Source organism: Chiroxiphia lanceolata, chromosome 21, assembly GCF_009829145.1.
Source record: "Chiroxiphia lanceolata isolate bChiLan1 chromosome 21, bChiLan1.pri, whole genome shotgun sequence".
NCBI lineage: Eukaryota > Metazoa > Chordata > Aves > Passeriformes > Pipridae > Chiroxiphia > Chiroxiphia lanceolata.
In genome coordinates, this window is record NC_045657.1 from 3,829,236 (window position 1) to 3,855,426 (window position 26,191).

General features: G+C 52.3%; 2 protein-coding genes across 2 annotated transcripts in view; one reads left to right on the forward strand and one right to left on the reverse strand.

Annotated features, from left to right (window-relative positions):
- Positions 1-802: 802 nt before the first annotated feature.
- On the reverse strand, positions 803-15,536 carry DBH (dopamine beta-hydroxylase). The gene is made up of 12 exons (XM_032708337.1): positions 15,091-15,536; positions 12,730-12,876; positions 11,142-11,399; positions 9,563-9,739; positions 8,671-8,773; positions 7,292-7,458; positions 6,446-6,589; positions 6,296-6,334; positions 5,426-5,485; positions 4,622-4,749; positions 3,977-4,136; positions 803-1,530 (listed from the first exon to the last, which is right to left on the reverse strand). The coding sequence occupies exons 1-12, from the start codon at positions 15,430-15,432 to the stop codon at positions 1,396-1,398; spliced, it is 1,860 nt and encodes a 619-aa protein (XP_032564228.1). The 5' UTR covers positions 15,433-15,536; the 3' UTR covers positions 803-1,395.
- Positions 15,537-21,130: 5,594 nt separating this feature from the next.
- Positions 21,131-26,191, forward strand: part of FAM163B (family with sequence similarity 163 member B) — a 28,936-nt gene continuing 23,875 nt past the window's right edge. The window contains exons 1-4 of the mRNA XM_032708523.1: positions 21,131-21,540; positions 21,727-21,871; positions 22,286-24,048; positions 25,323-25,473. The gene's annotated coding sequence lies outside the window, so the exon portion shown is untranslated. The remainder of the gene's footprint in view (positions 21,541-21,726; positions 21,872-22,285; positions 24,049-25,322; positions 25,474-26,191) is intronic.

The following is a 26,191-nucleotide window of genomic DNA, read 5'->3' on the forward strand; positions in this document are numbered from 1 at the left end:
TCGGGGAAGGTTTTCCATCACACACACACACATCCCATGAACCCCTCGCTGCCAAAGGGAAGGGTCAGCGGCTTCCAGCCAATCCCCACAATTATCCTTTCCTCTGGTCCCCTCGCTGGGCACAGCGAGGGTCTGATCTCTGCTGAAGCTTTCACCCGCCTGAAGAAACAATCTCACTCCATGCTCTTCCCTTTCTTTCCCTTGACTAGGTTTGCTTGGTGCATACCCTCTTTAGCGCTGATTTTAATTCCTTAACCTCGTGCCACAAGCGCTACGGGCAAGAGCGTGAACTCTGAAAAGGCTTTGGGTTTACTGAAAACATGAAAAAACAAGATTGAGATGAATTTTTCTCTTGAATAGGAGCTGATTGCCTTCCCTGTGGCAGGAGGGCAGAGGAGGGAGTGGCCACAGTCCTGTCCCGAGGGAAGGAGGATGCTGCCTCCCTGCCAAGCCAGGGATCCACTCTGTGCATGGAAGATCATGTTTTGCTTTAGAAAGGCCTTTCCAATGTGCAGTGCTCTGTCCCTGACACTCAAGGTGGCTGGGAGGGTGAATTTTGGGAGCCACCTGCCCTGGATCCCACCTGTCCCAGGGCAGCAAGGGCAGGCACCCAGCTGGGATGGACATAGACTCTCCTGCAGCACCTCCAGTCTTTCCTTTGCTCCTCCTGAGTGTTCTCCCCTTGGAGCTCGACAGCAAAAAGCAATTTATTTTACATTCAGATATTTAATGGAGTAATTTTTCCCTGACAAAAGATTTGTCATTCCCCTCCCCGTGCCTCCCCACCCCATCCCTCCCCCTTTCTAAACCCTGTCCCAGAGGTATCACTTGTTCCCAGCCACTGGCATCTGGTGGCATCGAGAGTAGCAATCCCCAGCATGGGGGAGTGGGGGAAGGAGCACGAGGGGGAGGTGGGTGTCGGGTGGGCATCGTGGCATCCCTCCCTCCTTCCCTCCATCCCCTCCATGACTGGCAGGGTGGGAGAGCACCTGTGGAGCCATCCTGAGCTAAACGGGACCATGGGGCATCACAGGGCTTGTATGCTGCTCCCACACATGTCCATGCCTCAATTTCCCTGTGGGAATACAAGTCTCTCCCCCCACTCCCTGGGGCCACGCTGGGTTTAGCACAATAGCAAACCTCCACGTTCTCATTCCGGGGGTGGAAAGCAGCATTACTCAGAACCAGGATTGCTAATAACACACTAAATATAACACTTTCCACCTCCAGAGTACTTTCTGAACTCTAGCTCATGAGCCCTAACCCCCCTGCAGGGGCCAGGGCACCAGTTGGCATCGCTGTGTGGGCAGGATGCCGGGACAGCGACGGGATGTTCCCCATGGATGCTCCTGCCTGGAGGCACCTCCCATCGTGATGGAAGGAACAGGCAGCGTGTCAGTCCCTCCTGAGCTGGCCCAGGTTGAGGGGGATGGGGGCAGCAGGCTGAGGCCCCGGGGCAGGTGGGCAGTGGGGGACAGGCTCCTGCAGCCTCTCGGTGATGGTGGGAAGTGGCTGCTTCTCCCAGTCGCCCTGCAAGAGAGTTTGGCACCGTGAGACCAAGTCTCAGGTACTTGGAGACTTGGTGTTTCTGCCCATCTCTCCAATGAGCTTTAATATTTGAAGCATTTTCAGCCAAAATCAGGATGTTTTCTTATGAGATGTTACTAATTATTCATATTACTAATTCTTCATTTTACAGAAGCACCTACACATCCCCTTAGCGGCACAGACGTCTGCAGTGCACCGTGTTTCACAAACCCACCACAGTTAGGATGTTTCCACCCCAAAAAGCGCTACCCACCAAATCAGATGGAGGCAACTCAAACCAGGGAGTCCCATACAGGCACCAACGTGCTCTGAAAAACACTCTCCACCAAATATTGGCAGGAATTTGCAGCGTTCCAGCAGGGATGTTCCTGTGCAGCTGCTGCAGAGCAGGAAGGATGCAGCAGCCTGGATGATGTGCTGTGTGGCAGAGCTGGGGAAGGGCTGTCACAGCCATCAGGGCTCAGGGTGACCATGGCCAGGACAAAACCTCCAGCTGCGTGCATGTGAGGAGACACCTTGTCTCAGGGATGTTCCCTGCAAAGAGCAATGTGCCAGGTCCAGGCAGCGCCGAGGGCTGAGCCCGCCGAGCAGGATCTAACTCAGATGTGACGTGTTGGCCTGGGTTAGTGGCCAGTGGAGATGTGGGCAGGGACTGTGAGGGCAAAGGGGGGCTCAGCTCCAGTTTGGTGATGCTGCAGTTTGGCTGCTGGCTGCGTGCTCATGCGGAAATGTCAGCGAGAGGCTGAACCGCAGCATGAGCAGGAGGAGGGAGGTCTGGAGAGGAGAGGTAGAGCTGTGAGTCATCAGCAAGATGAAAGTTGAATTTATGTTTTCAGCTGAAATTTCTTGTGGTATGTCAAGCAAAACAGGCCAGAGGCTGCACCAGCACCAGGAAAACCCTGGGGGAAGATGGAGTGGGATGGAGGGACCCTTCCAAAGCTCGTGGGGAGCGACCAGAGAGGGGACAGCATTGCAGGGGAGCACCAGCTGGAGAAACAACTATTTTCCTGTACCCTTCTGGTTCAGGGGAGCAGTTAAGGATGTTTAGGGTGCGCCTGCTCCAGGGCTCAGCTCCAGTCCTGAGCCCATCTGCTGCGGAGTCTGCCCTGCTGATACATCCCGAACCCTGTGCCTGCTTTTCAGATAGATCAGAGGCACTTGGAGAGTCTCCATAGTTGTTGTTTTTGGTGCCTTCGAGTGGAAATCTGAATAAAGGGAGTTTACTTTGAGCCCTTGCGGGTGCAGGGGACTTGGGGATGGCATCATCCCTGCTGCCTCTCACAAGTGGTACCTTGAGATTTTGCTCGATAATTAACAGCACTCAGTTTCTTCCAGAAATCATCAGATTTGGGATCACTGAACTGCAAAAACATGAACTTAATTAGAAGCCGGTGCTTTTCTCTTGGCAGAAACAGTATGGAATAAATGAGATGTATCAAAGTTGGGCTCGCTCTGAAGCATCAGCAGAGCAGGGAGGCAGCTCAGTTCCTTCGCCCTCACTGTGGTGCCTGTGACCCACTTTGTACCAGCATTGGCTCTGCTCCACTCAAGTCCCTTCCCAGAAGCCCCCTAGACCTCTCTGAAACCAAGAGAATTGTCTGAGCTGTAATTAAGAGGTTTAATTCATAATTCTCCTGCTGCACAAAACTTCTGCACCACTGTTCTGCACTTCTGTCCTCTGCACAGCCGAGAGGTGCCGGGTCTTCAGTTCCAGGAAACTGGAAAGGTTTCTGCCCGCTCCAGAGTGGACTTTGCTGAAGGGAGTTTACTGGGGCAGAAAGCTGATGGTCATCCCTGCAGTCAGCTCAGCATCCTCCTGTGCTGCAGTGGATATCCCTGGATCCAGGAATAGGCTATCACCTAAGTTTATTACACTGATAAATGGCACTGGGAGCTGAGGCCATCGGTGGTTTTAAATCTTCATTGCCATCATCGTTACGTCCCTCATCACTGGGCCTGTTTTTCCTTTAAAGATCTCGCAGTCCTTTATCCTTCAGGTTTTGCTGGATCGCCGCGTTCGGAGGCTGCACAGATGCTGTGTGTAATGAGCTCGCTCTGCTGGGACCTGATGTGATTTGCCAAAATCCTAAAAACCACCTCACGTTTCTCCTTGGATCTGGAGCCAGCCCTACTTCAACGCTCAGCAAAAGCAGCCTCCAAATCACTTTATGCAAATGCATCTCCCAACTGAATCTGGCTGGGAACATCCATGGTGGGCTCTGGACAGATTGTTTAAGCACCAGGGCCGGGCTCAGTGTCCTGGCAGCTCCAGCTCCCTGCCCTGAGCCCGCTGGGTTTTGGATGTGTCCTGAGCACCGGACACCTGACCCGTGTGCTTGGCACAGACCTTCCCACAGCTCTGCCAAGCTGCTTTTTACCTACAGCTGGGAGTTCTGTTGGGAAGCCTTGGGAGTGAAGCTGTACATACCGGGAACCGGATGGCGGAGGATTTGTTGCAGTGCATGGAGATCGGAGCGAAACCGTAGAGGGATTTTAGCACATCTCTGTTGAACGTGTTCCAGGGGACAGAACGGAACTGCTCTGGGACAGAGACCTGCGGGCACATGCAGACCTCCTCATCGTTAAACCTGGGGCAGGAGAAACGCCACACTGAAACACAGCAGTGCTGTCCCCTTTCGGCGCTGAATGTGACTAATTCCTCCCTGCCTAAAGCTTGACCTGGAATGGCTCCGAAGTCAGCACTGGGCACAGGGAGCGCCTGGAGCAGCGGGCACCTGCAGGGAAGGATTTGGGGCCAGCTGACTGCCTGTGGGTAGGACATCCTGTGCAAGGTCAGCATCTCCCCCTCTCATCCTGGGTGGATGGGCTGCAGCTTCTCTGGCAGGGATGCTTGCTGTCTGCCTTGGGTTATAAGGAATATTCTGCACTTAAGCACGTGGTCATGCTCTGACTCTTTCTGTGAAGTCCATTCCCGGGACTGCTCCCCCTTCCCAGAGGTTCTCACCACACAGTCATCCTTAAAACCCTGGGTTTGGCTTTTTTCTAGTGTTACCACCACAGAGCTTTGCACTGATCCCTCTCCCCTCAGCCCCACCGTGCAGGGGCTCTGTACCTGTTCACGAGGTTGAAGTATCGGTGAAGGAATCCCGGATCCACAGCGCTTTTGCACAGCTCCAGCTGCGTCTGGGGGTAGTAGTGCACGTAGTTCACACACATCTCTTCCAGGATGCCAAACCCTCCCTGCAGCACAGACACAAAGGTGATGGCAGCGGGGTCTGGCTGTGCCCTGCCAGGGCTGCACAGCCAGCAGGGAGGGCAGGAGGACATGAAGCTCACACCTCTATGTGCACACTCACATATATCTATAGCTATAATCTATATATCTAGATATCTGGGTATATAAATATGTGTAGATACATAGGTATAGATAAACACACCCCTTCATGTGCGTGAGATGGGCAGCACTCTGCTCATCTGCCCTTTGCACAAGGACAGACTTTTAGACTAGACCGTGTGGTTTACATTAAAATGCAGATTTCCTATAATCCCTCTGCTATATTTAACTTTGTCCCTGTTGATGGTACCTCTGACAGGCTCTTTTTTTTTTTTTTGCTGCCTATATAAGAAAATAACATGCACTGTCAAAAAATGCCACTTCTCTTTAATTACAATTAATCCCTGGTGGAACAGTTTGTGATGGGAATTAGAGTGACACACGCTACTTCACAATTAGCACCTTGCCATCCCCGCTGCAGGCAGCAGAGCCTTGTGAGTTCCCTTCTTCCCACACTCCCTCTGGTTTTTGGCTGTGATTCAGCCTGGGTTCATGCAGAAGCCCACTCTGTGGGTGCCCCCAGCCCTGGGGTACCAACACACCTCAGCCCCACAGAGGCAGGTGAGCTGCCCCTGCACTCACCACGGTGGCTTGGCTCCGGTCCTGCGTGTTGTATGTGCAGGTGGTGATGAGTTCATCGCCCTGGGGAGGTTCAGACACAGGCAAATTTAGGGGTTGGGGAGTGTACCACACAGCAGATCTCTGCTCAGTAGCCCGTTTCCCCACCAGCGCTCTCTGCAATGCCACAGGAGCACTTGCTAAACTTGCATCCCCTGTGGAGATTCCCTAGGGCTGTATCCCAGGAATGGTGTTTCCTGCTTTCCTCACTTTTTAAGAATTTCTGCAGGGCTGAAACACCTAAAAAAAAATGCACTTAGGCAACAGTTTGAAGTGCCAAATCTGTACCCAACTTGATGGCACAACAGCCTCCCCATCACAGCCAGTGCTGGGGACTGTGGGGTCCCAGCACAGATGTAGGTGGAGTCTCAATGAGTGCTGAGTCTTTTGGGCAGCCTCGTGGGGCACAGCAGGTCCCATAGGTGTCCTCTACTTTGCAGCCAGGTTCTTCCTCACCCCAAAGGCCCCGGGGCACTTTCCACCTCTGTTTTGCCACACACTCCCACCACTGATGCCAAATCTCTTCCTCTCCTTCTACCCAGCGAGAAGAGGGGGCACCACCATGGTTCATCCTCACCCCCTGGGGAGCCTCCCTCTGGTAGGTGCTTAATTTAGCTCCTTGCTGCCCACACACCAGTTTTGTGCCATATGAGGTGGGCCCCAACATCCCCAAGGCATGAGGGTGGCAGATATGACCCAGGGACCACACTGTCCTCCTGCAGCCCACAGGGATGTCCCCAGAGGGGATGGGGTGATGGAAGGAGGCAGAGGGCTCAAGCTCATGGGGTCAGGGTGTGCTGTTTGGAAGCTGCCACAGTTTCTGGAGCAACTCACTGGAAAGACTGCAACGATCTCCTTCAGCATGCGGATCTCCTGGGAGGGAAGGAAAGGGGTCACATCAGAGCAGCGCCGTGGCACCGTGCCCAGGGCAACCCCACAGGTGACATCCAGCCAGGACTCCACTGCCCCTGCAGACCCCTGTACCTGGAAGTGAGGGCTGTAGTGGCTGTCGGAGTTCACAACCTGCCGCTCTCTCCCGTCCCGGGACAGCACTGTCACCACTTTTCTTCCTGCCAGGTGAGTGTGGAGCTGGGAGGCAAAGATGCGGATGCCGGCAGCGGGCAGAGCCTGGGGGAAGGACAGATCAGGGCCTCGTGCTGACCCCATCCCTCTCCCCTCCCACACATCCCCTGCTGTGTGCTGGGAACCGGCTGTCCCTGTCCTGGCTCTCACACAGGAGTTTAGGGGATCACTGTCCCCTTGGAGCAGGGTGTCAGCGAGCTCCTGGCAGAGGGACAGACTCTCAATCTGCTGCCAAACCAGCTCTCTGGGTCAGCAGGAGCAGCTGAGCTGGATGCTGCTTGCTTCCCTGCGCTTGCTAGCAGTGGCACAAATGATTCCTTTTGAGTAGGCCCCACCAAAACATCTACTAAAATATCCCTGAGAGCAAGGTGGGCATTTTGGAACCATCTTTGAGAGAAGCTCTTGGCAAGTCGCTCGGACGCAGAAGCCAATTTTCTCTTCCCCATGGAGGGAAGAACCGCTGGGACACAGCCAGCTCGGCAGTAAGTTTTATGGGAATGGTACCCCGGGGAGCTGGAGCAGATGGCTCCCCAGGAGAGCTGCTTCGAGGGGGATTCAGCGCATCCCGACCAGCTGCTCTCTGTTTGTTGTACACAGCAGATTTTTTTCTTTTCAAGCGCAACCTCACGGTAAGTTTAAAACCAGGAATTGGAAGCCTGGAGTTCAGTTCTGCCCGGGGCCTGGGAAAAGCCATGAGTAAGCTTTGTTCTCCGAGGTGAAGCCGGGGTGGAGAGGACGGGCACTCACCTTCTGGGTGCATCTGTCGGTGCAATACCCTGTGAGGACAAAGGCGTCCTCGCCGGGGGGAATGGCCATCACGGGCGTGTAGACCAAGCCCAGCTCCATGATCCCGGCGTCGTGGCGCCGCAGGGTGGCCGTGTAGTACAGTCGGATCCCTGAGGAGTCACGGCGACCTGGTGGGCGAGAGGACAAGGACGAGTCACTGCAGGGACAAGGTCAGGTGTGAAAAACGATGCTGCGCTGCGTCGCCAGCCTCTCGCTCGCGGCTTTCTGAACCTGTGTGTGGCTCTTGTTGTTTTAAACCCTAGACATTTGCATGCAGGCCTTTGCAGAGTGCGCCCAGACATGACTGGTCCCCTAGAGAGGGCGTCGACCTAAGGCTGAATTGCTCCCAGGAGAGTGAGGTAAGGGGTGCCTTTGGAGAGCCCAAAGCAGAAGGACAGAGAACGGGGTGCTTTAACTCCCTCAGAAATATGGCTCATTGCATCTTCTTTAACCGATACATCCAGAAGTCTAAGGCCACGAAAGCAAAGGGAAAGAGCAGGGTCAGTAGGTCAGGAGGGGTTCAGGGCAGCTTTGAACCCCCTGTCTCCGGGCTGGAGCCCACTCAGAGACAAGAATAACAGGGGAGACACTATTGGTTAACATGCAAAAGCAGATAAATTATGAAAGACATGAGCTCTGTATTTATAGACGTGTTTCTTCTCGAGTTGCCGAATGTGCTATGACTGATCTACAGTGCATATGCTCTGGTCTCCTAAAAATATACTTGGGTAGTCAAGAAGCTACTTGTTTTTATGTTAATGAAGAAAATGGGCTGTTTGGAACTTTTTTTTTTTCTCAATGTGTCTCCTGACAATGTTATCGAAGCAGGAGTACAGTAAAACAACATCCACATCCCCCCATCCCCAGCCAGGCTGCTGCTGCTTCCTCTCTGGTGACTTGGCACTGCTGTTGCTCTTGCTCTGAGATCCACCACCACCACCTTCCAAGGAACTTGGAGGGACACCCTGAGACAGCCCAGCTAAATACTGGTGCTGCCTTGGATCATATCCCTGCAGGAACTCTGTAGGGTCAGTTTTCTGCCTGCAGGCTCAGGAGGTTCCTTCCCTGAGCATCCTTCTCCACTGCTAGGCTTGCACAGGTCCAGCCTTCAGTGAGGATGACTTTGCTGAGACCAGAAAAGGGGCAGCATGGTGGGAATTTAATGTATTCTTCCTGCTAGGACAGATCTGGACCATCAGGTCTCCAGACAGTTGCAAACAGGGCTATGATTTTTGGCCAGAGCCCTCTCCAACAGGATGTCAGTCCTTCCCTTGAATGTCCCCAGCTCTCCTGCCATGGCCTTACTGGGGAGGCCCCAGGTGTGGCTCACACCCCCTCACCTTTGAACACCAGGGGATTGTGGTAATGGATCTCGAGGCGTAAATATCTGGAGGAGCCTGGGCCACCGAAGGCAACACCTGCTTCTTCAGGGTAGTAGAAAGCCTGGAAGCAGAAGGAGGGTGTTAGGGGAGCAGTGGGATGGCTTTCCAAGGACAAGGCTGAAAAGCCAAAGGGAAATGTTTGGCCATAATCCTGACCCCCACTGTGGGCTGAGGGGCATGATTTGAGCTCTTGGTTGTGCTTGGTGAGCTGGTCTTGCTTCCACAGGCTTCTCCCGTGCCACATGTACCTGCAGTGACATAACCCCCCAGCAGAATCATAGAATGTCCTGGGTTGGAAGGGACCCACAAGGACCATCATCAAATCCAACTCCTGGGCGTGCACAGGATAACCCCAGAAATCCCATCATGTGCATGAGAGCATCGTCCAAAGATCCTTGAACTCTGTGACGACTGCCCTGGGGAGCCTTTTCCCCCACTGGAATGGGGGACAAGACAGACTGGATCACAGGTGGGATACAGGGTGGGGGAAAGACAAGATTGGATAAAGTGAGAATGCGGAATGGGGGGAAATCCAGACTGGAACAGGGCCAGAATACAGAATTGGGAAAACCCAGACTGGATCACACCTGGGATCCGGAATGGGGGGAAACCTGGACTGGATTACACCTGGGATCCAGATTTATGGCACCAAGAAGATGAGCTGGGATGAAGCAGGAACTCAGATGCGCCCAGGGGAAGGTTGGGGAGGTCAGACAGGGCTGGACTCAAACCCCAACAGAGAACGGGGTGGGAGCAACTCACATGGGGCAAACCCAAAAGGGGATTGGGAAGGGCTGGGAGGCAACAGGACGGTTTTCACCCGGGGCGACAGGTCCCCCCTTGCACCCACCTGTGCTCCCATGGCCCAGGCTGCCAGCACGTGCCTGCAGTAGTTGAGCCGGTCTGGCTTCATCTTGGAGTCGCAGGGCCCGTTGTAGGAGGGGAAGGTGTCGAACTCGGCAGAGCACTGGAAGACTTCCATGTGGTGGACAAGAGCCTCGTTGCCCTCCGTGATCACGGGCTCGTACTGCAAAGCAGATCCCAGAACGAGGACAGACTGAGAGTCCATCCCTGCGGCTGCCGCCTTCCAGGCTCCACGAGGAGCCAAGACAGGTATGTCTGGCACCTGTTACTGAGTGGGAGACAGCTTCCACCCCGTGGTAGGGAGGGAAGGGTGCTCCGGGCATGAGGCACCAAGCGCCAAGAGCTTTTACTTTATATTTTGGCTCGTAAGAGGAGGTTAAGCTGGAATTAGTGCCCAAGGAGAGCATTCAGGGCAGTTGTGGAAACACTTTGTTTCTTGGTTGGCTTTGGGACCAACCCAGAGCCCACCAGAACACATATAGAAACATCTCATCCTTTCTCCAGCAACAGGTGCACCTGATCAGCAGAAGATCTTGTTCTGCTTTGTGATGACTGAGTCCTTTACAGTCTTGCAGGGCTGAGGTGACCCTGGGGACATTGCTTTTTCCTAAAAAGAGTCCTGGTCACGCTGTGGTAGCTCTGACTGAAGCTATTGGGTTTTCTTTCTATCCGACAGCTGCTCGGGGCATGGCAAGGGGAATTTGGGGTAGAAAGAGTGATTAAAACCAGTCTGAGGAATGGCTCCGGCTAAAAGTGCCAGCTGTAGAAGTAATCTGCAGCAGCGGGAAGGTATCAGGAGTTACACACTTTTTACTTACACACAGATGATTCAGTTCACACCATCTGTTAGAGAGAAAATCCTCCTTCTGAGCCTTCCTTTGCAGCACCGTCTCTCCCCTATAAATCACTGAGCACTCGCTTCAGCTCATGCATCAGGTTTTCCCTCTCTCCACTGGGTGGCTTTGACTCTGGATGTGCCAGGTCAGCTGCTGAGCCACCTCCACACCTGCTGGGGCCATGCTCTCCCAGTGGCTCATCCTTTCCCTGCTCTAGGCTGCCAGCAGGTTTCTGCCTCTCCTTTGAGGGAGGTGACCCAAGCACCAGCAACACACCTGGGCAACGCACACAAGTTGCATTTATTTCTGTAACCCTCTTTTTTTGCTCTGCTCTTGCCAGCCTTTTTCCTTTGTTTCCCATGTTTATGTATTCCTCATGGCTCACTGTGTGCCATAATCCTGCTATGGGCCCATCCTTGATGGCCACAGCTCTGCCTTCCACAGAGAGTCATCTCTGAGCCTGCCCTGGTTCCTGCTGGATGTGCCAGGTGGAAAGACACCAACTGGCCATTTCCTGCTGAGAAACTTCTGATTTTGGGTTGAGATTAGAATGCTACTGCCTGGTGGGATGGCTCTGGGAGATGTTTTGGTACCATGTTTGGGAAGATGGATGGGTCTGAAAGCCTCCCTGCAACAGGGCAGGAAGAGATGGACTTTGCAGGATGGCTGAATGTGAACATGATTGCTGATCTGCCCTGGGGAAAGCAGCCCCCTTCTCCTACCTCTTACCATGATAATGTGATGTTTGGGGAAGTCTTCTGGGAGCTCTACCATGTAACACCAGTAGGTTGTCTCTTGGCTGGGAATGACAACGTCTGGGGCTGTTATCTCCATGGTTTTCATGTCACTGGGCAGTTCAGGGATGGTGATGTTGGGCTTCAGCAGCTGCACCCTCTGCAGTCCCCCGTGGATGGCAGAGATGTTGATGGCTTGGAGGGAATGCACTGGTTTCTCCAGGATCCCATAGATGAGGTGCACAGTGCCATCCTGAAGCAAGAGCACAGTATATCAGGTAGTTTTTCATGTAGAAACATGACCTGCATGGACTATTGGCACCACTATTGATGGCATGAACCCAGGAATGGATCTCTTGACCCATTCCCAAGTGGGAAGCCACCCTGAGTGCACCAGTAGCTCACTTAGCTGTGCTGTCCCAGGAATATTATAGATTTGGGGCCGTTTCTTTGGCTGAGGTGATCACAGAGGGTTCCCTGCCAGGTGGGAGAGTCTGAAATTCCATAAGGCTTAACATATCCTCCCTTCTCCTTCAGAGCCCCTCCTCTCTCATGAGCTCGAGGCTGGGACAACCACATCAGTGCAGAGCTCATCCCACGTTACTGCCCAGTCCCACTAAGTGGCCTGGGCAGTAACAGCAGGCACAAAACTTCTCTCTGAAATCCTCCCTTTTCTCCCAGCTCCTCTTGAGGGAAGCTCTGCTCAAAGTCTACTGCAAGGAAGAAAGGTGCTGTTGAACACAGAGAGCTCTGGACAGGAGATAAGGAAGAAAGGAAAAAGAGAATAATCTTTTCTTAAAGGATCAGAGAATAAAGACCTGCAAGTCTTTTCCTTGTTCACAGACAGATTTTTTCCTCCAGGGCTCTCAGTGTTTTGGCAGACGGTAGACGTTTCTCACCACAAGACAGGCTTTTGAAAACCAGCAACAAAAACTCGAGGACACTCTGTGCCCACGTTGGCTCTAAAATATCCTGCCCACAAAGGCTTCCATCTGAGATGAGCCTTGCACCAATTCTTCCCTGCACCTGGGGTCCATGGCTGAGACTCTGAAGCTGTTTGACATCCCCACTGGGAAGGTTTCCCCCCAGTCCCATCTCACAGGGCAGTGGTCAACGCAGACCCAAAGGAACATCAGCAAGCCACACACAAGCACAGCACAGTGTCTCTATTTGCTGTCCCTTTGTTCCAGATCCTGCCACAACCCTCTTTGCCTCCTGTTGGTACACCAACCCTTCTTTGTAACACTCCCAACAGTTGGCTCCAGACGGCAGACCAGAGTGATGCAGGAGGTATTTATATAGACCTAACACATGCTTAACAGGAGCTGATGATGCAAGTGAGCTAAAATCTACACTTTCTAGAGGTTTATAAGGGGTCATAAATAGATGGTGCCAAACATTACTCATGTCCCAGGACTGACAGCTGTAGCTCGCTTCCTTTCTGCCTTAGGCAGCGCAAACACCTGATGCTGCCTCCAAAACCAGATATAACCACACAGGTTGGGGTTTGGAGCTGTGCCCCAGGGCTGGGAGGGGGTTGAGGGGTGCTACAGTGGCACAGTGGGGTGAGGATGGTGCTGTACCTCTATCAGGTAGTCCTTGGGGTCACAGGTGCTGAAGGCTCTTCTGAACAGGAGGTAGAGCCCCTCGGGAGCCCTCCGAGCCCCCAGGAGCTGGTAGTCCTGCTGTGAATCCATGTGGAGCTGCCCCTTGGCATCGCTCCAGGCATCCTGTGAGAGAAAGAGCACCCTGATCAGCCTGGAGGAACCTCCAGAGCTACCACAGGTCCTCAGGTCCTCCTTTTGGCCCTCCAGCTGGTTCACCTGCTGCATTCCCAGAGGTGGGGGAGGTCTGTGTTTTGGTTGCTCCATGTCCCCTTCCAGCATCCTTCAGGCACAGCGGTGCCACAACAGCCCCTGCCACAAGACTCTTGGTGTGAAATACCTGACCCAGCACTAACAGTCTGCAGAAAGACCTTTAAAAATTGAGATGTGACTGTGGAAAGGATGGGGGACAAGAAAGCCTGCAGGGACATGTGAAAATGTCGCATCAGTCTGATCAGTCTGTGCTGCATTTTGGGTGTATTTGTCTGGGGGGGGGACCTTCTGGAGGGGGGTGATGTACTCTCCAAAACCCTTGCCACAAGACAGCCGCTCTCAATTTAAGATCAGAACCTTTGCTGGGCTGTAGTGTCAGCCCTAGAAATTGCTGTCCCTCTTCAAAATCCTTAATTTGTTGTGGTCAGATTGTTCTGGAAGCCCAGCATGGCCTCCCAAAAGCTGCTTGTTGTTGAGGATGGTGACAAAGCCACACTGAGAAGCAAAGCAGTGGGTTACTCCTGTGCTTCAGGATTTGAAGGTTTGGAATATAAAATCCTGCAATAATTAGGAACTGAACGGGGTTGTTGCCTTGATCTTTTGTTTCTTTCACTGATATATTTTGTTTAGTGAGAAAAGGCACCCAAGAAGTACCTCGCTATACATACATAAGTGGCCTCAGTTCTCTTATCTTGGGGGAAAAAAACAGAAGAAAAAGAATAAAGCAACTTGGCGTAATTTCAGCCAGAACTATAGAGTCATATTTCGTGAACATATTGTCCTTAGAGGGGGAGAGTAAAATCAGCTACATGGAGCTTGCATGACATTTGTTTTCATAGGAATATGGTGTGCAAATTAATCTTGTAGTACATGGGGGGTTAAGCAAATTTGGATCTTTTTAACAGCTGACATACTTATCCAGAAGAAAGGCTGCTGGGAGAGAGAAAACCAGGACTGGAGAGATTTATTGAAATCTCCATGCAGGATGCTGTTCAGCACGAAGTGAAAGAGAAAACCTTAATGCTGCCGGGTGTTTCATTCAGTGCTGCTTGTCTTTCGGTGAGCACACGGAGGCAAGATTAGAAATGATCCTTTATGTTTCCTTAACATGATGCTGTGAAATACTGTAGCATTCGGGCCACCACAGATCCTGAATGGCTGGTAATTAGCAGGAAAACAGCGCAGATAATAAGCCCTTCTTTTCATGCTTTCATTACACTGCAGATCACATTGCGGCTGATTGCGAAAGAATGTATTTTATGGTTAACTTGAAGTAAGCAGAGAGGTAAAATTTAACTTACTGGAAAGCCTCACACAGGGAAAAATGCAAACTGCTTTCTGCAGCCAAGTGCAATGGCAATTAGCTGAATGTGGTGGTCTGGGGACAGGACTGGAGAGCCCGGGGATGGAAAGACAACCCGAACAAGGATCTGGACAAACAGACTGTGTCAGGAGGGGTGGAGATTTGCAGCAGCAATATTAAACAGCACCATTAGAAATTAGTTTCTCCTCTGCACTTGCTACCACGAGGTGTTCATGTATCACCCAAATACATTTGCATGTCTAATTTCTGACAGCACCCCAGGTTGCCCTGTTGTCCTGTTGATCCCGACAGTAGCATCAGAGGCAACTCGCAGCCGGGTTCTTGGTGCTGGCAGGAGCAGCCTCTCTGGCTGATGACTTTTGCCCTGTCTCAAAGCCATTAATGGGAGCTGTGGTTAATTTTTAATGTGATTGACAGCAGCACAGAAGCAAACCAAGGTGTTGATGCATCCTGTGTGTGTGTGTGAGTATGAGCTGATCAGTTCACAGCCCCCCCATTGGAGCTCTTTGGGGCTAAACACAGCAGAGACATCCTGGTTTTTGTTCCACTCAGCCTTGCTGATGTGCTGTTGTATTTATTCTTTTCTCTTTGGGTTCAATTCCTATGCCAAACCCATCGTGTGCACTTGATCCATGGGTTCCTCTGGGGTAGAAACCTCCAAGACCTTTCAGACCCCTTCCCCCCGAGCAGTGGGACCGGTCCAATGTGCGCTGTGCCCTGGACCGGTCCTACTCTTTCAAACCAGATTCACCCACAGGGGAGGGAACCCCATAAGCATCCATGCAAACATACAAGTGACTCACCCCAAAATAGGAATTGCTCCCATCGCTCCAGAGCACGGCCAGGTCCGCGTTCTCAAACTCGCCCCTGTCCGACATCCCGAAGAGGAGCCCGAACTGCAGGTGCCTGATGAGGAGCTGGAAATTCACGGCTTGCTCAGGGTAGCTGACATTCCAGGAGAGCTCGAGCAGCCCCTGGGGATCGAGGGGCACCTTGTAGGGAAAATCAGTCCCGCGGGGCGCCGAGCCCTGCAGAGCCACCACCAAGATGACCAGGAACACGGCGATCATGGTGAAGTACATGGATGCCACCTCCCGCAGCTTGAAGCTGGGGCAGGAGCAGGGCTTGCTCCCGAAAGTCTGCATCCTGCCCAGACAGCACCCGTGCCTGCCCTTTGCCCATTTATGTGCTGGCCCTCCTGGGCAAGCTGGGTAAGTGATACTCTTTAATTGAATTTAGTTGTTGGGAAATTGGACAGTTGTATTGACACCCCCACCCCACCCCACCTTCTGGCTTTTGTCATTCGCTGCCTCCCCTTAATTGGCTCTAATTGCACATGGACATTATCAATAGCAATTGAATTCGACTGGGCTGATGTGATTCACTCTTAAATCTTCCTTAGTGGCTGGAAAGGGCTGTTGCCTCACAGGCTGCTCCTGCTGAGTCCTGCATGGACATGCTCTACCCTGCTTGTGGTGCTTCTGGGCCAGGTCCCCATGTACCCCAGCCTGGGATCACCCCAAAGGTGGCCATACAATTAGCACAAAGGAGCCCTGATCACATGCAGGGCTTTGTCTAGGCTCCCAGGTATTAGGTAATATTGGCAGTGTTTGAAATGTTTTCCCTGCAAAGCTAAATACCAGAGAAAATGCTGATTTCCCCCAAACAACCAGAAATGAAATCTCTCCTGTCGCCTCTCCTGTTCTCTCTTCTCCTCTCTGCTCTCTTCTCTCCTTTTTTGCCTTTATGTGATTAATTTCTGGCCCTTCTAAACCCCAGCATAGCATCCAAAAATAAGGATTCCCATGTAAAGCCCAACTCCTCTCCCACCCCAGTTTGGCTCCCATCAAAGCTCCTACCTCCCTGGACCATTGGATGTGATAAATATTTGTTATTTCTTTGCTTTTGTGGCAGCTCGGACTTCGGCTCCAGCTTAAAGACACCTTTTGTCTCTCCCCCTCCCCCTTCTCGTTCGTTTAAAGTCTGATGTATTCTCTTTCGGTTATTAACTTTTCTACGTTAATTGGAATTATAATGAACTGCCTCGAGCTCTTTGATACACACACACTGCCTTGCTTTAGCCTCCGAGTTTGTGGTCTTGTTTTATTAATGCCAGCTCACGTGACAGGAGATGCTCTCGGATGCCTTCCGTGCGGAGTCCCCCCCAGTCCCCTTTGGGTCTTGGGTTTCACTCCTGGTCCTTGCAGCAATGTCACAGGGGCAGATCCACATTTCCCAGCCCCGTGTAATGAGAGGAAATAGATTCAGCTCAGCGCCCGGGTGTTTTAATGAATCATCAGTGTGTGCATCCCTACGTTAAATTCGATGAGGTTTTACTGTCCTAAGACATAACCATTACTCAGGAATGCGTCAATTGATCCGGGGCATCTCTCCTTGTCGGGTGACCTGCTGGTTAGAGGGTTTGATCTCTCATTCAGCTTCATCAGGCAAAAGGCCAATTCAGAGAGAAAGATGGAGAGCTGAGCTGTCCCAGACGAGCATCCCTCAGCCCCATCCCACATCCCACGAGCCCGGTGACGCCAGGGAACAGCCCAGTCCCACACCAGCCCTCCCACTGCTGCTGCTGTCAGCCTCAAAAGCATGTCTGCATAGCATGACATGCAGGAGGTCACTGGAGATGCCTGGGAAGGCTCCCACCATGGCATTTCTGAGTGGGGTCGTATTCACTGGAACTGTGAATGGAGCCCCTGCAGTGCCCTGGGGCTCCTGCCCGAGGAGCTGGAGCTGCACCTCAATCCTCCCACAGCTCTGCTCACCTTCCTGAAGGAGGATGCAGCATCCCCCTCTTTGCCTGAGGCCCCTGGGCTCATTCCTGGATGCACTGAAGGCTCAGATGGATGTCCTTCATCTTCCAACCCTGGTGCTTGGGCAGACATCTGGCTGCGTTACGAAAGCCCCTGAGAGCAGATTTCTGTCCTTCCCCATCCCTGACCTCCTCCAAGCAGATTCACCCACTTCTCCACCTCTCTTGGCTTTGCTTCCTCATTGTAAAGAGAAGCAGCTGAGCTGCCAGCACAGCAGGAAGGCAAGTGATCCTCACCAAGGGGCAGGAGGGGGTCCTCAGCTAACGAGTTCTGCCTCCCGATATTAGAGATGAAACCCCAGGTTGCTGGCGTGTGCAGTGGAGCTCCTGAGTTTTCCTGCACAGAAGGAATTTGCAGTGGCACAGCATAACATGGGCAGGTCAGCTTGAAAACAGCTGAACTTTGCAGATAAGCAGTGAGAATTTATTTGAAGAGGAAAAAAAATAAAATGTATATCTGTCTCTCTCCCCTTCAGTTTCTCCCTCGTCGTGGGTCATAAATCCAGGTGAGGAGCAAGGATCCAGCTTTCCATTCATTGCTTCAGGTGTTTATTTTAGGATTTCAATGAGATGTAGAAATGCCAGTTTCCTGTTGCTGGAACTCTGACCACTCAGAGCTTATGTGGAGCAGCTTTCCATGGGCCCAGTGCTGGGGGGTTCAGCCCCTTTCCTTGAAGGCAGAGCAGCAGCAGCAGCTTTCTGCCCACTTGTGAGCTCTTGACAGGGCTAATGCCAGCATAATTGTGCTGGTGCTAACACAGGACCATCCTGTGTTGGAAATGAGACTCAGGTGTCCCCCTGTACACCCCATGTCTCTCCCCAGACAGACCCTGTTAAACTCTCTGGCAGAAAAGATCCAAGAGTGCAGTAACCTCCGGGGAATACCTGGAGTGTGCTGTGAATCCCATAGAAGGGCTGTTTTTGGTGGACTGTGCTCAGCTGAGTCCCCCAGGCCCCAGCTTTGTTGTGCTGGATGCTGAATGAACCCCAGCAGCAGTGTTAACCCCCCCACTGGGTGTTGCTGACCCCGTGCCTCTGCAGAGCCACACATCCAAACCCTCCTGGTGACAAACTGCTGTGGCTTTTCATTGCCACTAATGACCCTGGATGCAAAGATGGAGATAAGCTGTGGGTTCCAGAGCCCTGGCAGCAGCAGCGCTTGACATTCGTGGCAGGGAGCTGGGGAAGCAGCTGCCTCTATCGGCAGGAGTGAGGGCTGCCTGCCTGGAACAAAGGCTGCCTTACAGGTAAGTGGGTTTAAACACAATTGATGCGCCAAATTAGGGACTGAAGCAGGCAGCACCCCTCGGGGCTATAATCCATTGCCTCGCTAACATAAATGGAAATTCAATTTGGGCAAGGGCAGGGAGGGAAGGGAAGCTTTGCTGTCTGCTCCCACACGGCCAGTGCAGCTCTCCATGCCCCGGGGGCTCTGCCATCCACAGCCCCCATCCACAGCCAGCCAGACCAGGATCGAATTTGCCTCGGTGCTGATGAGGTCTGGCAGTGTCTGACTCAGGCTGGACCCGACGTGGTGTGGGAAGGGGGAAGAGGGAGCTGGCAAGTAGGGAAGATGCTCACGGGGATGGGCAACCAGGCAGGGTCTCAAGGACCCCTCCCCTGATGGCTGCTGTGTGCAATTTCTCTGGCCGGATCCACCTCTCACCCTTTATTCCAGAGCCATGGAGCTGGGACCAGATCAGTGGCTCACAGGAGGTGTTCCATACACATCCCAAAGCCAGGAGAACTGTTTATAATCCTTTTCAAGGGATCACTTTGCTCAGTCCTCTTCCCATAACAAATCAGAAGGATTAGGGATCTGCCTGCTGACTGTTGGCTTTGTCATGCACTGAGAAGGTGCTGGGGTTTCAAATCCAAGTTTTAATTGCCCAACAGAGACACAGGTGAGTGTCTGTGCTCTCTAAAGTGCTTTTAATGTCTCTGTGTCACCTGGGTCTTGCTGGGCCACAGTAAGCTGCATGTTTTTGCACAGGAACCTCCACATGTGACAGCAGCAGTCGCTGTTTAACCCACAGATGTGCTGGGTGACAGTCAGGACAGGACACTTGGAGGAGACTGTGATCCAGCAGCAGTGGGAGGGAAGAGCCATTCTCTCCTCCTTGCACATGAGTTTGTGCCTTACAGCACAAGAAAAACAAAGGCTGTAACATCCCTCTTGTTAAGCCTCTGCTTGTTCCAGCTTCTTGCTTTCTTCTAACTTGTTTTGCTTTCCTCAGGGCAAAATTTTCTTTTTCTTACACCATGTAAGAAATCCTCTGCCTCATCCTCAACGAGGACCACACCCAAAGGGAATCCAGCCCAGCCATGCAGTTGGACCTCCCCACTGGCACCGGAGTCGTCTCCCTGAATCAGAGACAGAACTGGACCTCAGCTGCTCTTTACAGCTCAAACCTGCTGCTACTGCTCTGGCAAGGACTGCCATGACTGAGCATCTCCATCACTTCTACCTCTCTTCCTGGTCCAGCCGTGCACCCACAGACCTACTGCAGAGCAAGAGGTGGGTGGCTGGGCTGTGCCATGGTGAGCTGGTGGTGGGACAGCAGGAGAAAGGCCAAAATTAGCCAAAGTAGAGCATCATTTCTCTTGGGGAGGTGCTGCCTCGCCAGGGGCTCGAGGCTGGGTGGGCAGCCAGGCCCCTTCCCACCAGAGCAGCCCAGAGAAACTCCCTCCCCAGTGTTGCTGCAGCTGAGCCACCTAATGAGATCTAGTCGCCTGTGCATGCTATATTAGGGTTTCCATGGATATGGTGTCACAAACACTGGGCTGTGGCTTTGTTATATAAACAGGAGAGATTGCCACAAATACCCGAAATATCTGAAAAGGACAGGAAGAGACAAAAGCGTTCTCTGGGCGTGTTTATAAAGGGTTGGTGTGATCCAGGGGACAGTGACAGTGGGAGGTGGGAGAGATTTGTGTGAGCTTTGAGAAGTGGAGCATAACCGAGTGGTGGTCTCCGACTTGGGAGCTCTGGAGACTCGCTTCAATCTTCAACATGGTTTTTCTAAAATGATCAAAAAAAGGTGCTGCTGTCTGGGTTGTTACTGCCCCTGCTCACACCTGAGATTTGGACTCCTTCAGCTCACAGTGTGATGTGCATCGTTCTTCAGGTTCAAGTTCCTCCTGGCTGAGCTTCACACCAATCCTGGTCCTACGCTATTCCTGCCACATGCAGAGAGATCCTGCTTCCTGCAGCTGGTGGGGACCAGGGCTGGTGATGGTGGTGGAGACACACAGTCATCAGCACTCTCAGAACTGCCCACACCTCACCCTGCTCTGCAAGACCATCCTAATTTTGTACCATTTCAGGTGCAGAAAGTCCTCTGTACAGTTTGAGGAATCATGTAATGTGAAGAAAAATCTGCTCTAGAATGGAGGTGGGCTGCAAGGGACATGGAGACATCAGAGTGGCTAAAATTGTATTGCACTCCCACTCCCCTGCCAATAAAAACACCATAAATAAAGTGGCTTTGCAATAACCATCTCCACGCATTGAAACACAGATTCACGTATCCCCGCAAAAGATGCTCCGAGCAGGATCAACTCTGCTCTAGCCTTGTTCTCCAGGAGAGGCATGAGAAACTTGCTCCAGTCCTACCATGGAGAGGGCTCTTCATCCAGCAGATGCTACCTCAGTGCCTTCCTTTTCCCACCCTCCACGCTCACCTGTGGGTGACATTCCCAGCCCACGGCTGTTTCAGCTCATTCCTGGACTTCCCAGTGCCCTTCACCATGGGACAACCATCCATCCATCCATCCATCCATCCATCCATCCATCCATCCATCCATCCATCCATCCATCCATCCACTTGTTTTCTCTCCTATTGTTCCCCCTGTGCATCCAAGATGACATATTTCCATGCTTCATCATCTGACATGTGGTGGAGAATACCAAATTTGGTAAGGAAAGATCTGCTTTGTCATTTAAAACCACGCCAAATCCGGCTTTTGCTCTTCAGATATAGGACACCCTGCATCAGCTGCCATCCTTGATTTTCCAGGACCCATCTTAATTTTCGTGAAGTGTTCTCTCCCATCTCTGGAATGGTGGGGAAGAGTTTTCTTTGGTTTGGTAAGAAATAACAGCAAGAGGAGCTGGAATCTGTGGGCATTGGTCCAGGGCTGTCTGCCACATGAATTTCCAGGGGGGTAGGTTGGTTCTGAGCCCTCCTGCATGGAGCTCTGCTCTTTGATGCCAGCCTTTCTTCTTGCTTTTCCTCTAGCCATTGCTTTCTGGCACTAAGCTGCTTCCTGAAGATTGCACAGCAAGTCAGATCAGCTTCGAGGGGAGCTGATCCAGGAGAGGACATGGGGCCAAAAGAGCCTGAGGAGTCTGAAGATGCAGCTTTATCAGCTTAGCAAAAGGGCTGGTGCATCGAATGGCAAAGGCTGCAGGCCCTGTGTGCTTGAGGTTTGTAATGGACAAGTTAGCAGAAGGTCTAAAAAAGAGCAGAAAATTGTGGATTAGTGAGATTTCCTTCAGAAAACTCAGCGTGGCTTCTGTACAGGGAGGGCTTGCCCTACAAACCCCTTGACAACCTCAATAAGCTTGAAGAGGAAGGTGTTTGTGGGAGATATGATCTCTTTGGCTTTCCAGGTCTGTGACAGAAGGCTCTGCACTATTCCCAATACAGCCCAGATGCCCATGGAAGTGTTATTCCCCCAGCACCTCCCAACCCCCTGGTGCCAGCAGTCCCCCTGGAATCCATGCCTCTGTATAAGGGGACACGAGGGAATCTGTGGTGAGCACCCTCACCCTCACCTCCTGCCTCTCCAATCCCTTCCCGTTGCTGGCACTTCCCCCCACAGCAGCGGCTGCGCAGGATCACGTCCCGGAGAGTCTGGCACGTCGTGTCGGGTGCAGAGGCAGGAGCTGACGGGGGTGATGTGACGTGATGTGCCAGGCAAGCCCTGCCACGGAGCAGCCTGTGAGTGTGCATCCCCTCAGAGCACCTCTGGCCCACGTTGCTCCAGCTGAGGCTGATGTCACCCCGTGAGCCGTGGCATATGGTGCTGGTCACGGGCTGGGGATGATTAACACAGCGAGTCTGGGGCACGCTGGCTCGGGGCACTGGGTAACTCATCTGTTCGGGTTAAAGACTCTGATTTCAGCAGCAGCTCCTCTCTGTCGTTTCTTTGTTAACTCTTTTTAGCAGATTCATCCCGTGACGCTCTGAGGTTGTCGCCTTCAAGGACAGAAACCTGTCGGAGTAACACGTGGCAGACCTGGCCCCAGGGCATCTTCAGCTTCACTCCTGCCTGAAGCAGCATCCTGAGCCACAGCAGTGGGAGCAGCAGGTGCAAGGACCCAGTTATGGGCAGTTTTTAGGGCTGTATTTATAAACCAGGTGGTTCTGACATTGTGGGTGGTTAAAGCAGAAGGAGAAAGGCTGCTATGGAAGAGCACAAATTTGAGATCAGGCTACTGTTCTCACCACTATAAAATTTGCATTTAAATCCAATGATTGAGGCGCTCCAGGCAGGTGCCCACATCCCAGAGAGAGCAGGAGGATGCAGTGGAGACCTTTGAGGCTGCTGCTATGAATATTTGGGATCACCTTGGGGACTGTCTGAGAGAAAGAATCTCCATAATCATGGGGAAGAGTCAGAGAAGAGCACCTGGTGCTTCCATCAGGACCAGAGGGTGGCTGTCACTGTGAGGGGCTGAGCCCCAGAGCTTCCTGCTGCAGCCTCCTCCTGCACAGCTGCACACACAGGGTCCTGTTTACTGCTGGGGAGCTTAAGGCAAAAACAAATGCCAGAGAGCAGCAAAGGAAAAGGCTCTTCCTTTAGGAACAGGAAAAGGGTGTATTTGGCAGGTGATGACCAGGTTGTGTTGTCAGTGTATCTGGCTGCTGCATCTGAACCCGCTGCCAGGGTCTGTGATGGGCAGGAGTTGATTTATAGAGACCTAACACTGTGATTCCCTGTAGGACCAAATCCCTGCACAAGCAGTGGGATGCTTTAATAATATTAAGTGCCCTTTGCTACCCTATTTCAGGTGTCTCTTTATTTTCTTGCATCCCTGGGAGGCCACACACTTGGTGTGCATCACATCCACCAGAATGCAGTTGCTGAAAGAGTTTTCAGTCTGGAAATGCCACTACTGTCCCCCAGGCCAATGGAGGACTGGGAATACACACAGCGAGCTGGGCAGTGTTTCAGCAGCCAATTGCTCCCAGCAATGCCCAGGTTTGGTTGTGGTTTTTGGTCACGTATCAGTCTCAGACAGACGATGCCTCCAGGGTCGTGACAACCAGGTGGGAACCTGCCCTTCCATGATGGCCACGCACTGGGAGTTGCTCCCTGGGGATGGAGCAAGCTGCAGGTGGGAAAAAAGACTAGGGAGAGGCTTTGGATGCTGAGTGGTGTGAAAATCATACAATATTCCTGTTTGGGAGCAGTTTGCTCCCAAGTCCGGAATCATGTGTGAGGAAACCAAGACTTTTTGGTTGCAGGAATGTGAATACACAAACTCAACGAAGGATTTGCACTGAAAATAACCCACTGGTGGGGGGGGGTGGGGAAGCAGGTGGCCATAACCTGAACACTGTACTTAAGACTTAACAAATGATTTGGCTTCTGGCTGCTGCTGGTCTGTTTATCCCACAGACTTGGCAGGCACAGGACACTTCCCAAATGTTGAGGTTGATGAAAGTTGTGGCTGGCCAGCTGCCAGCTCTCGAGGCTATCAACTGGCTCTCAAACTGTGGATGCTAATTAGCACTTTCCTTCTGTAAAAATTTATGTTGCAAAGTCATGGGAATCAGGGCTCTTTGCACTCTGTGTTTGTACAGCCCCTGACACGACCAGATCGTGCTCGTGATGGAGGTCTTGTACACCACTGCAATATGGAAATATATTATAAAAACCTTTTTCTCCTTCACAGGTAACTGATCTTCACAGAATTGCTCTTACAGTAAGCAAACCTCATCTTAGAGCCCAGAAAACAAGCTCTGTACTCACACAAGGCAGCCCAAGCATTTGGTAAGTCCTTGTTATAACATTGTTTTTCCTTGATTCTATCCTGGGCTCAGCTCAGTGAGAATTGCTTTGACATCTCCCTGGGAAGCAAGGAGGATCTTTATTGTCGTACAGGAGTCCAGGCATAGAAACCAAAATGAATGGCCCAAGCAAAGAACCTCCATCATTCATATTTCTGAGCAAGGATACAATGATAAATTGTCAGACAATGGCATTTGACCAGTACAAGTAATAAAAAGCTAAAATTGGTAGGGTGTTTTTTTTTTTTTGTTCCTGGCACAGCTTTTAAATATCTTTTGCACGTGGTTCAAGCAACCTTGAAGAAAAACTGAACAGCAACCGCGACATAGACAGTTCAGTACTAAGTGATACAATATAAATTAATTAAACAATAATAACCTTAAGTAGATTCTCTAAAGATAAACTGAATTTTGCCCCCTCACTTTGATTTCCTGTCATCAGAGTGAGTGGTTTGCCTCTCAGATCTCTGCACAGGCGTTTGAACTGCGTGCAAAGTGTGCTGAAATTGCTGGCGGTAATTAGTTTATTTGTTGAGCAATTAATTAAATGCGACTGTTTCCCTCTCCATGGATTAAAGGAGTGCTGTAAGTGATACCATCTTAAAAAGAGCAGATGTGCTATAAAAGCCCTGATTATTCTCATCAGTCAAGAAGGACAGAACAAGTATCGATGGACTGAAACTGCCGAAGGAAAAAATTAAGTTAGTTCTTGGGAATAAGCTTGAGAATGCCAAGGGAAATCAGGCCAGGGACGTGAATGCTGCGGAACACAAGGCATATGTCCTGATGGACAGAGGGAATCCAGGCTGGATGTGCTTGTCTTCCCAGCATCATCTCCAGGAGGCCGGGAGAGGCGGTGGCCTGCAGAAGGGTCTGTGTGCCCAAGGAGTTTGGCAGCTTGCAGACAACACGGGTGATGCCAGCTGAGACTGCTGACAGGGCAGGCAATGAGGCAGGGCTGGCAGGGCCTTCTGAGACATCCTGAGCATCCTTCGTGCCCAGGAGGGCTCTGCTGGGAGTCTGGGGACCAGAGGCTGCAGAACACATGGTGGGAGCTGGGGCACTTTGTGCTCCCTCATCACACCAGCTTGGTTACGGCTGTGGCGGTGCCTCTGCAGGCTGCCCACCTGCTGGAGGGGTAATGCCAACTTGGATTCGGGTTTTGTCCCAAACTCTGGGTTTTTTTCAGATCTGGGAGGTCATTACAACCCCAAGCCTAAGGAAATCTTGTGAATCACCGCTCCTGCACTTAAGAAGGCTTGTGAATCACCGCTGCTGAACACGCCCCGCGCGGCATCAGCGTCTTTGGAGAAAGTTGAGGATGAGGACTCTAAGCTGAGGTTGTGCTGGAATGGGCACGGATTTGGGAAGAGGAGAGACAGTCCCTCTCCAGGGGTGTCTATTAATGAAACCAAACAGCCAAACCCCCAGCACAGCTCCTGATAAACGGAGCAGGGAACAAAGTCATGGCACCTGTAAAATGCCCTGGGACCCTTGTGGGGCTAAACTGGGGATGCTGCAGGGTTTGCCTTGGCTTTCTCCTCTTTATCCCCGCACCAGGGATGGGGAGAGGGATTCTTTTCCTGCACTGGGGATGAGGAAGGGGATTCTTTTCCTGCCCCAGCACTGGGGATGAAGGCTCCTTTGGCCAAACCAATATCCCCTCCTCTGTCGTGGGTGACGCGGCTCTGTCAGGAGGAGATCCGGCTGCAGGGTGGTGTGGCCCGACTCCCGGGGGTTGAGTGGTGGTCCGGCTCCGTAGAGGGATGACCCGTGCTTATATGGGGATGCCCCAGCTCTGGCGGGAGTGACCCATCTCCCAGGGGCTGTCCCCCCGGGGTGTCCAGCACGGACCCGCATCCCGGTGCGGGTGTGTGTGTGTGTGTGTGTGTGTGTGTGTGTGTGTGCGTGTGTGTGTCTCCCTTTCTCCGCATCCCGGGGTGCGGGTGCAGGGGGGTTGCGGTGCGGGGGGGGCGGCAGCACGCGGCGCTGCCCGTGCGGCCCCGGCGGGGGGCTCGGGGGGGCGCCGCTCGGCTCGGCCCGGCCCGGCCCCGCTCG

Coding starts and splice junctions, on each gene's coding strand:
- DBH (XM_032708337.1), bottom strand. CDS start 15,432: ATGCAGACTTTCGGGAGCAAGCCCTGCTCCTGCCCCAGCTTCAAGCTG. Junction 6,335..6,445: donor ACTACAGCCCTCACTTCCAG/GTACAGGGGTCT, acceptor CTTCCCTCCCAG/GAGATCCGCATGCTGAAGGA. Junction 4,750..5,425: donor ACCGGAGCCAAGCCACCGTG/GTGAGTGCAGGG, acceptor TCTGTGCTGCAG/GGAGGGTTTGGCATCCTGGA.